General features: G+C 40.9%; 1 protein-coding gene across 5 annotated transcripts in view; it reads right to left on the bottom strand.

The window, feature by feature from the left end:
- Positions 1–12,549, bottom strand: part of mast4 (microtubule associated serine/threonine kinase family member 4) — a 528,952-nt gene that overhangs the window by 89,535 nt on the left and 426,868 nt on the right. For 3 of the 5 annotated variants that reach the window (XM_041186028.1, XM_041186025.1, XM_041186027.1), the window contains exons 6-8: positions 8,239–8,308; positions 3,770–3,848; positions 2,849–3,006 (exon numbers count right to left, since the gene is read on the bottom strand). In XM_041186028.1, coding sequence (XP_041041962.1) covers positions 2,849–3,006; positions 3,770–3,848; positions 8,239–8,308 — 307 coding nt within the window. Of the gene's footprint in view, positions 1–2,848; positions 3,007–3,769; positions 3,849–5,759; positions 5,781–8,238; positions 8,312–12,549 lie in introns of all 5 variants that reach the window. The other 2 variants (XM_041186024.1, XM_041186026.1) reach the window with 2 other exon arrangements.

Here is a 12,549-nt window from a genome sequence, read left to right on the forward strand (position 1 = left end):
GCACCTAAAGTGAAACCTTAACCCCACCAAATATTCTTCTAAGTTCTTTTGGGAGCCTTGATACCAGTTAGTGTTGCAGATTTTCCATGGGCTGAATCTTCCGGGCGGCGTGCGGTGGGGGGGGGGACACCGAAACACTGATGCGTAAAATGATGCACGATGATGTCGGGCGTGCATCCTGACATCATTGTGCACTGTTGCAACATTTCGTTCGGCGGGCACGCGCCAGAGTCAGCTGTGTGGCCACCAAAATGTCAACGGCCTATTAGGGCCATTTAGAATTTAATTAAACTAGTTAAGAACGCTGCCCGTCCAACCTTAAGGTTGGTGGGCAGCTGAAAAGCCCAAGCGGCCTTCGCGTTTTTCAGGAAACCTCATCTACGGGTGTGATGAGATCTCCTGAAGCTTTTATAAAATCAATAAAATAATTTCCCCACCTGTACAAACATGTCCCAACTCATGTGACACTGTCACAAGAGGGGACATGTTTAAATAAATGTTAACATAATTTATTAAAGTATTTTTTATTGTCTATTCAATCTCCCTGAGGCAGCTCCGTGCTGGCCTCGACTCTCCCTCCTCCCCCTGCCCGCACAGGTAGTGCTGAGCACTATGGCTCGTGTCTTGCGCTGGACGGGCCTTAATTGGCCCGCCCGCGTAAATTGGCCGTGTGCAGCCGATCGCAGACGGCAATCGGCTCCACTTTTGCCTCCCGCCCAACCCACCCGTCTTAGGAAAAATCCAGGCCCATATGAGAGGCAATAAGGAATTGTACTTTGTGCTGAATAAACTCCAACAGATCTGTCAATTGATCAAATGATGTATTGCCTGGATCCAAAGGAGCCACTGGCTTTTTATTTTAAGATCCATCTTGTCCACATTTGAGTCTTCCAACCTGAGAAGATGTAGGTGATCTTGAATAGAACACACTATACTGCAGGCAAAGAAGATAGATGATGTTAATGATGAGGTAAGTGTAAATCACAAAGCCTGGAAACAAGCCTCATTACATACTGAAGTCGAAATATGGGTGGCTATTAATTACTTAACAACTGCTAACACAAAGACAAATCTTTCATGAAAAAGTAGTTTTAATGGGAGAGACAGAAGGCATTCTTTTCCAAGGACTTTGCAGAGCTAATTGCGGCTCTTTGTGTAGTCTAGGAGTTTCAGCCAAGACTTTTCTAGACACAGAGGATCTGAAACGATGCTAACAGCTTTAGATTCTGTTGCCAGCCAACATGTGCTACTTAGAGTAAAGGCGATGACCTACAATTCCTGGACCCATTTGGAATAATTATTATAAAGAGCAATAAATGGATCCCTGAGGTCAAAAGTTTTCTACTTCAGCAGTAAGCCCCTGGCTAAGTTGCCTGTTCAGAGCCCAAGGTAATTTCAAATTGACACTTTCCCTGGTTAATACACGAAAAAATAATTTAAGTCATTAAATTCAAAAGAAGCCCACTTATGAAGTAAATGTATGGGAATGGAGAGATTCAAAGGGAGTCAGAATTCATCCTTACCAATCAGACAAGATCAAGGAAAGTTAGTGCACAGTTACTTTCACATTTCACCATCGAGCTAGATTTTTATCCTAGAGGCTGGTGGTGGGAGCTGGGAAATTTCCTGGCTCAGTGTGCTTGCCTTGGGAAGATGATTTTGTTCTCGGGGGGGGGGGGTGTTGGTCCTATCTTCCATGCCCATTTACTCAGTATACACTCTGCATAGCACCAATGAACCCTATAGTAACAATGGCATGTAAGAAAAAGCTGTAAAATAAAATAATTCATGATGCTTTTACTACAGCCCTGTAAAGGTGTCAATCATCCAGACCTTTAAAGTATCAATGGCAGAAATTACAAGCACTTGACACCTCTTTACCTTGTGCACATAAACATTGTGCAATTGACAAAATAGATCTGAGAGAAAGAGCTGTCAATCAAACAATGTTTTCCCTTTGGCACAGCTGTTTCAACAGGATACTGGATGTTTGGGCTCTCAGCTTGACATGGAGGGTACGAGGAGCCATGAGGGTGAGTAAAGGGACATATGTTGGCCTAGGGGGCCATGGGTAAGACCCTTTGAACTTACCTTTCAAAAGGTTCCATCATCCATGCTATGATTCATGGCACCTCAGAGGGGCGGTGAATCACGAGTCCTTGTAATGTTGGCGCAACGCCACGAAAATTGAGGGGGGCTAGAAGGTGCCTATCTTTGCAATGTAGCCGGCCCAGTTGGGACTGCAAGGTGCATACTCGCGGCCCGCACCAGTCTGCACCCTTATCGTGAGCTGATGAACATTGGGGGTACTGAGTATGGGGCTGGGAATCCCAGAATCCGATCCCGCCCACCATTTTTAAAGGTCTGCGGAGTCTCCCCAATTCCATGAAAATCCAGCCCATAGAGTCCAGGAAGGTTTAGCTTCTTCATATTATTCTACTAGTTCTATATTTGACAGCAAGGCTATAATACCTAATTTAAAGGAGGATGTAGTGGGGGGAGGGAGGAAAAATATACTTCAGATAGAAATCCTAAATGTGGAAATATTTTGCTACTGGGATCAGAATCATTCCCCTTTAGCCCACTATTTGGAAACAGTTTATCAACTTGAAAGAATTATTTTAAAAATTCTGAAATTGGCTTTTTAATTGAATTGATTAAATCCCTTTCGTGCAGCCTGCTGTGTACTCCATGCAATATTAAGGCTCATCATTAATTTTTTTTAAACCAACTGAAATTCTAGCCATCCCTAATTTTAAGCAAAAATAAAATCACTTTTCTTTACAACGGGGCTGTTCATTAATATTAATGAGATAAAATTTTAGTCCTTAAGCCACAGACTACAAACCTAAGACTCCGGGAGCGTGGTCGCATTGAAGGAGGCCTGCGTTTCTCATCATTGGCGATGGCATCTGTACTACAGAAATGCTTGGAAAGAAAGTGCAGTTCATCTGGAGTTGGTTGGTATGGCAACTGATGCAGCTTTTCCTGAGATGAACATGACGACTAGAAAAATAACACAGGGAAAACATTTATAGATTCAATTTATAGATTCCTTTCACTGTAAAAGGATGCTGGAAATGAAGAAAGCTCCAAGGATCCTGGTGGAAACACATACAGGACCAATAATGAACAGTATCATCAATTAACAGAACATCAAACTATAAGAAAATATAGAAGATGGCTAATTTTTGTCGTTTAGTCGTACAGAACTTGGGTATGGCTGAAAAAAAGAGACTTGCTGTCTAAGCTTTTCATCTTTCACTCATCAGAAAAGATTGCAAGATTTCCAACAGTAAAGGGAAACAAAGAACAAACTTCTCAACATTTAACCTCTTCACTCCAGCTTGAATTTTGCCAACATTTCCCATCCAACCCAAATTAGTTTTCAGGATGGATCTGGTATTAGCATTCTTCAGAAAAAAATTAGAAAATGATTTCAAAGATAAGTGGCTTTATTTACTGAGTGGGTTTTGGAACACTTAAAGACTGCCAAACCCTTTGTCAGATTGAATCCCCGATTCACTCAGCTTCTAAAGCGTAGAAACCAGAATATATGGAAGCACATCACTCCAGCATACCAGGAAAAAGTATCACCAAGAACTTGGAATGCTCAGTGTTATTTTAGCCAGCATGCAATGAATAGGCTCAGCTTTGAGCAAATTAAGACATCAAATAATTGCTGGGTACCGTCCGTTCCCTGAAAATTTTATAGCTACCACTGCTAGAGATAAGACAGCTTATGTAGATGAGGTGAAAAGGAACTTACGGACACTGTGGAGCTTGGAGTATTTGTGCCATAGCCAGATGACGGGAGGGAAGCCAAAGACCATCGACGCCCATCACTCCTGAAATAATTTAAAAAGTTATTTCATTATCAGCACTAAGGACTATTTAACCTTAAACGTCCACAATGACAACAGTTTCAATTTATCTTTATCATTTCTTTATTTAACACATGAGATGTGTGTTTTCATACTATAGCCTTGGTAGAGGTGAAAAGTTGTTTCACTTCACACTGGATGTTGTAGCTAGAACATAAGCTTGGAGTCTAAATGCAGTCCAAAAGGGAGGTTAGTAATGCCATAAATCAAAATTCAGAGTGCATTATTTTCTAAATTAGAATTATCTGCAAAAGTTAAACAACACAAATGGCGATAAAGCACTTATGATACAACATCCAGAACGTTAGGAAATTTAAAGAAAAATACTTTCAAACAATAATTCCTTTTCAAAGAATATGACCCAGATTTTGCTGTAGCAGGACATTAACAGCATCTGGCATTAGTTAGACTTGTTTAAGTTTTTACATGTTTATGTGGCAAGTTGTTAAAAGCATGAGCTGATAACACTGCAGCGAGAGAAACCAAACATCTGGGATCTGAGGGAACAGGGGAACAGGGCAAGCAACCACTTTGAATGTCCTTGAACAATCAGACTGGAAGACAGAAATAAATAGTGTAATGATTGAGAGTGGGTGAACTCAATGTCAAATCAGGTATGGAGGAAGAGAGGGAAAGAAAGATTGGATTAAGAGAAAGGAGAGAAAATTTAAAAGAAAATTGAACATTTACACTTTTAGAATCTCTAACAACAATAAAATCCTGAAGGAATGAGCCTCCACAACAGTAACAGTTAAATTTGACTGGCAGTAACTAACACTTAGCACATTGTTAAAAGATATTTAAAACTTGATCTACTACACAAATACAGCAACGTCACACCATTGCCTCTCCGTTGAAATGTATGGAGACAGCAAAGCCAATGATAGAGTAGCACAAATCTGACAGCAACTTAAGCATATTTACGTTTAATAGCACACCTGCTCCTTGCCTGTAGTTGTAGTGCCATTTGCACATAAATAACAACGAGCAGCATTAACCTCATTGTTACTTTGGGAGCAAAATCTGGCTCTATCTATATTTGATACTGCATGGGCAATTGGTGAAAAATTTTAAATTGAGTGGGCTGAAAGCAAAGGCAGAACAACACCTGGCTCCCAAGCACTCTGAGAGGTTCACATCTCAGAACTACTCATCACTCAAATCCATCAGCTATAGTTGGATGATGATATAGTCAGGTCTGGGCTAGGCGAATGGCAGAGTATGAGAAAATGAAGCCTGAGGGAAGGAGCATGACTGATGCACAGGGCAGCAAGAGTAAAAGGGTAAGAATAGGCAAAGGAATTAAGATTATTAACTTGTTGAAAAACACTTATAGCTTTAAGAATTAGAAACCTGACAGAACAAAACATATTCTTCCCCACCTCCAAAGTTTTGACTTTTCCTCTTTACACTTTGTGCAAAGAGTTTCAGTCTCAAATTTATTTCCAACCTCCTCCCCAGACAGAAGCCTAACAGAACTTATAATGGCTCTCCTCAAATGAATAAACATCTGCTTTATATATCAACAATAAACATTCCAAGAATAGAGAAAATGAAGACATTTAGATAGAAGCTAAAGTTTGTTCATTAAATATGTAGCTTCCAAATTCAGTGGCAAAATCTCAAGTTGTATGGGTGCATTTGAGAAAATAGAAATGAAATTCCGAGCTACATAAAATATGTGCTTAACCCCTAACTGTCCTCACTCCCTGCAAGTTTTCTCTCTCTCAGAAAAAAGTAAAAATACAGATTGTTAAATTTCACAACAAAAATAAAAACAATAAAAAGACAAAAGTTATGACAAAGCCGACAAAAATTGCTTCAGTGAGTAGCATGATGCAAAGATTTTTATAAACCACCCCCATGCTAGATTACCTGTCAGTTCTGTGGCCATGACTGAAGGGTATCACAGGATAGTTTAGAGGCAGAAAAACAAAGGCAAAATGTATACTTTTAAGACATTCAATCTTGATATAATGAGTGACAAAATCAGAATAATGTTTAGGCAGTAAACCCTTTTCCAGTCCATGCACTTTCTACAAAACTCCAAAAAGGCCACCAATTCCAACATACTGATAGGCCCAAATTGTTCAAATTTTGAGTTTCATATAGATCAATTAACCTCTTATAAAATGGAGACACAGTACAATCAATCAATCTGACCTCAGCAATGTCAACTGTTTCTGTTATTTTAACTACCATAGGTCGCGGTGTATAAGTAGCCTCTAAAAATCCTTCCAAAAGCTGGGGTTGACTTATATACTGAGTATAAAATGGGAACTGCTGGTGTTGTTGTGGGTTTCACCATTTTGAAATGTGAAAAAAAACCAGCAATTCAAATTAAATGAGTGTGACATGTTTTATTTAATGACTTAATTCTACAAGGATACTTTTAACCACATCAAACTCATTGTCTTCAGCATCTGATGGAAAGAGTTCATCAAATTCATTCCGAGTCAATTTGCCAGGACATCGTAAGGATCTCATTCTGAGTCAGGTGTGGCACTTTTGGTTTCAGGTTTGTCCCCCAACAACAAGTCACCTTCTTCTCCATCCATTGAATTAGATATTCCATATTTTTTGAATGTTCTGATGACAGTTTGTGCATTAATAGCATCGATTTGATGACAAAACCACACAGAACAGCAACAGGGGCAGCATGTATATTTCCAATCTTGGTGAGGGATTTTTCTCCATCAACCATCCATCTGTTCCATTCAGTATGGACATGATCCTTGAATGGCTTATTGAGGCACACATCCAAATGTTGAACTACGGACATCAGACCCTCTGGTTTAGCTGCAATGTGGGTGATGCTTCTTCGCAGGCACCTCTTGATCTCATCGGTCATATGGGATCTGAACATGACCCACATTAAAAACTGTATTCTTAGTGTAGGCCACTGGGATGCCTATTCCACACATCATCGATCCACAATTTCACTCCATCCATATCCATTTAACCATCGTCATGGGCATGCGCAAAAACCCCTGCAGGGAACTTGATTTTCAGCATGGTTTTATGTTTGGATATTCCCATTGGTTTTAATCTTGTTCCATCAGCCATGCAGGCTAGTACCACTGTGAATCTTGTCTTCTCATTTCTACTAGAACTTTTTTTGAACTTTTCCGCTCTAGTTTGGTTGCTGGGCATGTCGATATTTGTGTGTGTTTCAACCACGTGCCAATGTGGTATTGTGGGTACTCCTGTTTTGCTGCTGTCTGATGATGAATCGCTGGTAACTTGTAATTTTCACATTATGATGCTTTGGTGGTCTCTGAACGATCTTGGTCTTCTGCTGCAACACTCGTCATTTTTGTAGCACAAAGCGGCTCCACCAAATAGCTATTACTCAGAAATCTTTGCTGGACTAGGGGTTTGAATTTGCCCACTTAAGTGCCTATAAACGCATTGCATTTCTGGTGATGATGAAACTATTCTAACGATTTTTGTGGACCCATTCTGACACATGCTTCTCAAGATCAGGCCAGTGGCTGGTCCCTGTTCTCCTGGCGCATTTGGTCTTGGGCATCTTCTTCAGGGTGGATTCCTTCTTCTTCCATTCTTCTCTCGCTGCAGCACATTTATTTGAAGAATTAGCAGATGTTATTTTTAGCTTGAAACCAACTTCGTACTTCATTCTTTTTGCCAGATGACCCCTTTCTGTTCGTCAATATGCTCTGTTTGGGCACGTCTTAAATTCTTACCCATCTTACTGGTAAGATGGCTAGCATCGTCTGCTTGATCCGATGAACCAATTTATAAGGTGAGTAAAACATGCATTTCTGAGGTGAAAAATTGAGGCCGGCTCCTATTGTAGGTGTAGCATTTCTTAGCAGAAAAGACGACTCAACTTAGGTGCTAAAAAAAGTTCTAGTGAAAATGAGAAGGCAAGGTTCACAGTGGGACTAGCCTGCATGGCCAATGGAACAAAATTAAAACCTATGGGAATATTCAAACACAAAACCATGCCGAAAATCAAGTTCCCTGCAGGTGCTTTTGGGCCTTTCCATAACAACGGTTGAATGGATGAGGATGGAGTGAATTTGTGGATCGTTAATTGTAAAATAGGCCTAGACATGATTTTTGGCAATGGAAAAATGGGTTCACCTTATACTCTAGGTTGACTTATATGCCGCAATCTACAGTAAAAAAAATTCTACTGTGTTTTTAGGTACTGATTACATATATAATCACCTGGGGTGGCCAAATGGATTTTTATAATTAGAATAATATAAAATTTATCCAAAAATGTATGTTTAATACACTTCTGTAACATAGTAAAATGCCATGGTTACACTCAGCGTGAATGTCAGAGATATTACTTGTTTGCAAAGATGTTGCTTCTACTCACCTTCGAGCAAAGGAAAAATGAGCTGAGGCACTAGGAGAGAAATTTCTTGGGCTGTCTTGAGGGCTGTTTCCTGCTAAAGAAATGAATGTCTTTTGATCAGTGTATATAGCCATGAGAAATGCTATTAAAATAGGAACTGCTTTTCATTGTAAATTTATAAGGTCTTCTTAACATCTTAACCTTGAACACAGGTTTTTAAAGGTATCATTTAGAAAAGGTACATATACACATTTTATGATGCCATTGTACAATTTTATCACCATACTTATAGGAGAATATACTAGCACGTTTGGGTTGTTAGTTTGTTTCAACATATACTACAAACATTGTATAATTTGATGGCGATGGGGATGACCTGCCAAGACGACATATAAGCAATACCCGGGGTTCAGTTGGATCAGGCTGAAATAAGTGTCTGCTTCTTTATCTCATCCCATTTATTATTTTTCTCCTCCCTCTGTAAAAGCATCAATGGATGTTTTCTGCGTTAAATGCAAGCACATTACAAGCTCTCCTCATGGATCCTTCCACCGCTTTGAAAACACATGCCAACCTTCTGATGTGGAAACACCGAGGCTCAGGAAGACAGATGCTGGCAAGTACTATCTAGAGGCTGGTTATGTGAAAATGCACTCAGTTATCCAGACGTTGCTGCCGACCTTGATTAGTTTACAGCAAGTCATTGTTGCTGAAGCTTCACATCCCCAACTGTCTAACCAGTGCCCAAAGGGAATGTTTTAAGTGCTCATATGGTGAACAGGAAGATGACTATAATACGCTCACATGCTTTTTGGTGAATTGTGCCATTTACTAGCTTTCAGTGCCTTGACCATCCAGTAAGAGCTCAAACCTGTGTTTGGGGAAATGCCTTTGCCTTCGTGCATTGTGCATGCTGTGTACTATGGCTTGCCATGAGCATGTGACCTCAGTCATCTGACCTCTGATGTCATACCTTTGTGAGTAAAGGATTTGAGGGCCATTTTACCCACCACATGGAATATGGTGCTGAATTTTGCCGTCGGCGAGCAGGGGGCGGGGCTTGCTCGCCGATGCTTAAAATGACGCAGGATGATGTTGGGCAGAACCCCCGATGTCATCCCGCCCTATTTAAATTTTCAGGAAGGCTGGGGCGCAGCAAAATCAGCTGCGGGCCCGCCGATCTGTCAATGGCCAATTGAGGCCATTGACAGGATCAATGAAACAATTAAAGGACCTGCCCGTCCAACTTTAAGGTTGGCGGGTCGGCCAGGAGCCCCAGCGGGGAATAGAAAAGACATGAAACCTCATCCACTGGCGGGATGAGATTTCATGTAGGGATTTAAACAGTTTATTAAAGTTTCAGTGAAATTTATTAACATGTCATATGAGGGGGACATGTTAAGGATTTTGTTTTCTATTTTTAACGTTTTTAAAAGTGTCAGCGATCTCCCTGAGGCTGCACTTAGCCTCAGGGAGATGTGCGCTCTTTCGTGCACATGCGCGAAAGAGCGCACTCTCGCATTTGGGGAAACCCCAAGAATAGCGCTTCCTGTCGGACATCACGCTGGGTGGGCCTTAATTGGCCCACCCACATTAAATGGCGGTAGGACCCGCTTCTCCGGCAGGGATCGTCTCCCTGCTCGCCAGAGATTGGGTCAGGCCCGCCTGTCCAGCAGGCAGAAAATTCTGCCCATGGTGTAGGATTGTGTTGCTAGCATTCCAACCCTCCAGGATTGGCCTAGAGTATTCAGGAATTGAAGATCAATCTCCAGGAGAATGCCTGTCTGCAACCCTGGAGAAAAATCATCAGGACATTAACTTTTTTTGGTCATTTTGTTCGAAAATTTCTCTTTGCCAGATGGAAATAATGAAAATGGGGGTGCAGGGGGAGGCTTTTTGGATGATAGTCAAGCATCATCCAATTGGGTAATGCGTCTTTTTGCTTTACAAGGATGGATGTGTTGCCAACAAATAGCTGGAGCATGGGGGCAAGTCATGTGGTGAAACATCCAGGAATACATTTAATTACAGTTGGCAGCCTTTGTGGAGCTGAAATCGAGTGGATTTTGATAGCTGTAAGAAACAGCAGAGAATAATTAAAACTTCAGTCTGCAACTTTGTACAGGACATTGATCACTGGGGGAGTCATTATGACTTTGAATATTCCAGTACCGACTCCTATAGAGATGAAGGTAGATGTGAAAATAAATTGGAAATTCTTCCAGTCTCAATGGCAGAACTATGAAATTGTCACAGAGTTAGACAAAAAATCTGGACGAGTAAGAGTAGCATCTCTGTTATCAGTGCTGGGGAAAGAGTGCTACAAGCTGAATTGCACGCTAGACCTCACTGAAGAGCAGAAAAGCCAGTCTTGTAAAATATTGGAGGCCTTGAAGACCCATTTTGAACCTTCTGCAAATGTTATTTATGAACACTATATATTCAGCACCAGAATTCAGAAGAGGGAGGGATATTGATCAGTATGTGACTGCACTGAAATGTCTAGGTGAATCTTGTGATTTTGAGCAACTGAAAGATGATCTTATCAGAGTCAGGATTGTCTTAGGAACAAGAGGTTCTGTGAGAGCATGTCTGCTGAGAGAAGAGAAGCTTACTCTCAAGAGAGCTAGTGATAAGCTTTAAAGTGGTAAATCATCAGCTGGAAAGTATTGATGGGAAAGCGAATGAGGTTTTGTACCATGTTGAGAGGCAGTTGAGACCTTCTAAGCACAAGACAATGGAAAAAAGGAAGGACAATTTACAGAAGGACCAGCAGAATGATCAAGGCCAGAGTACTGGATGTAAATATTGCGGGGGACACTACACAAAAGAAAAGGAAGCATGTCCAGCTTGGGGAAGGCAGTGCTCTAACTGCAAGAAGCTGAAGCACTTTGCACACAAGTCTGGAGGCATTAATTGAAATTAATAATTTAAACAAGGTACCAACTAGATGAAAAATGGGATTAGAATAGATAGGTGCTTGATGGCTGGCACGGACACGATGGGTCGAAGAGCCTGTTTCTGTGCTGTATGACTAAGTGTTTTGCTAGAATGAAGAAAAGCAACCCTATAACAATGGTTGCTGGAGAGATGCCGGACATTGATTCTGACCAATCGCTCTGCACTGACTGTGATTCTTGTTATGATAAGGCAGGTGGTATTTTACATCTTGCAGCCTGCCTCTAATTTAATTAAATCAGCCACACAAATAGAACCATCCACACACACAAACATAAGCCTACTTTACAATACCACACAGTAATATTATGAAAAATTTGATAGTTTCATGACAGTCTGATGAATCACTCTGCACCACAGAAGGGGATGGTACTGTCAAGACTCAAGGTAAAAAATGGTTTGTGATTACAGGAATAATGGCTGTAGAAGGGGGGCATCAAGTCAGTGTGAAATGTCAGATAGAAACTAGTACCACATGCAACATCATGAGCTTTGTAGACCCGTGAAAAGTTGTTCAAGAAAATGAAGCAATCAAAGGCAATGTTGAGGCCATTTGATGGAACAAAGCTCACCCCAAGAGGACAAACTAAGCTGCGAGCCCACTGTAATGCGAAGAAAGAAGATCTACAGTTCCAGATAGTAGACACTAAACAAAACCCTCTCATCTGAAACAAGTCAAAAGCTTGGACTGGTAGCCCTTCATGTACCAAAATAGATTTGCAGTGTTTTGCATGGACAAGGAATGGAAAATGGTCTGGTCCAGTGAATGGTGTCACATCACACCACCCAGGCTATTTTTCTAATAGCTAAAAATATTGAAGCCAGAAGTAGTAACAGGAGTAGGTGACAAAATCAAAGTGAAAGTACAGAAAGCCGAATTTAACTTTGATAAAGCAGTCGGGTTGAGTTGGAGAACAGGTCAGAGTGCAAACATTCAATGCACTCAACAGGAGTCAATCTATTTGGCAACTTGCAACCTGTGTAAAGCAATGGTCACCTCGATCATACACAACGAAAGTGAACAACCAGATATACTGTCGCAATCACAGACACACAACATGCAATCGAAGAAACTGCTCCTTCACGGCAGACAGCTGATGAGGAAGAGTTGATTTTGACAACTGAATAAGGAGCGGAACGACCATCAGTCCCAGAGGTCAACTGCTGCCCAACGTATGCAATGGATCAGCAGCAACGTCACACCAGGAACCAGCAAACATCAGACGAACAACCAACAATGGCCTGAATACTTATTATTAGAAGGCCTGAACATTTGAAAGATTGTGTATACAATACATGTATGGAGACTGCAAATGATAGTGATTTTTTTTCTTCTTTTTATGAAAAGGGGCATGTTTGGAGAAATGTTTTTGT

This window comes from Carcharodon carcharias, chromosome 4, assembly GCF_017639515.1.
Source record: "Carcharodon carcharias isolate sCarCar2 chromosome 4, sCarCar2.pri, whole genome shotgun sequence".
Taxonomy (NCBI): domain Eukaryota; kingdom Metazoa; phylum Chordata; class Chondrichthyes; order Lamniformes; family Lamnidae; genus Carcharodon; species Carcharodon carcharias.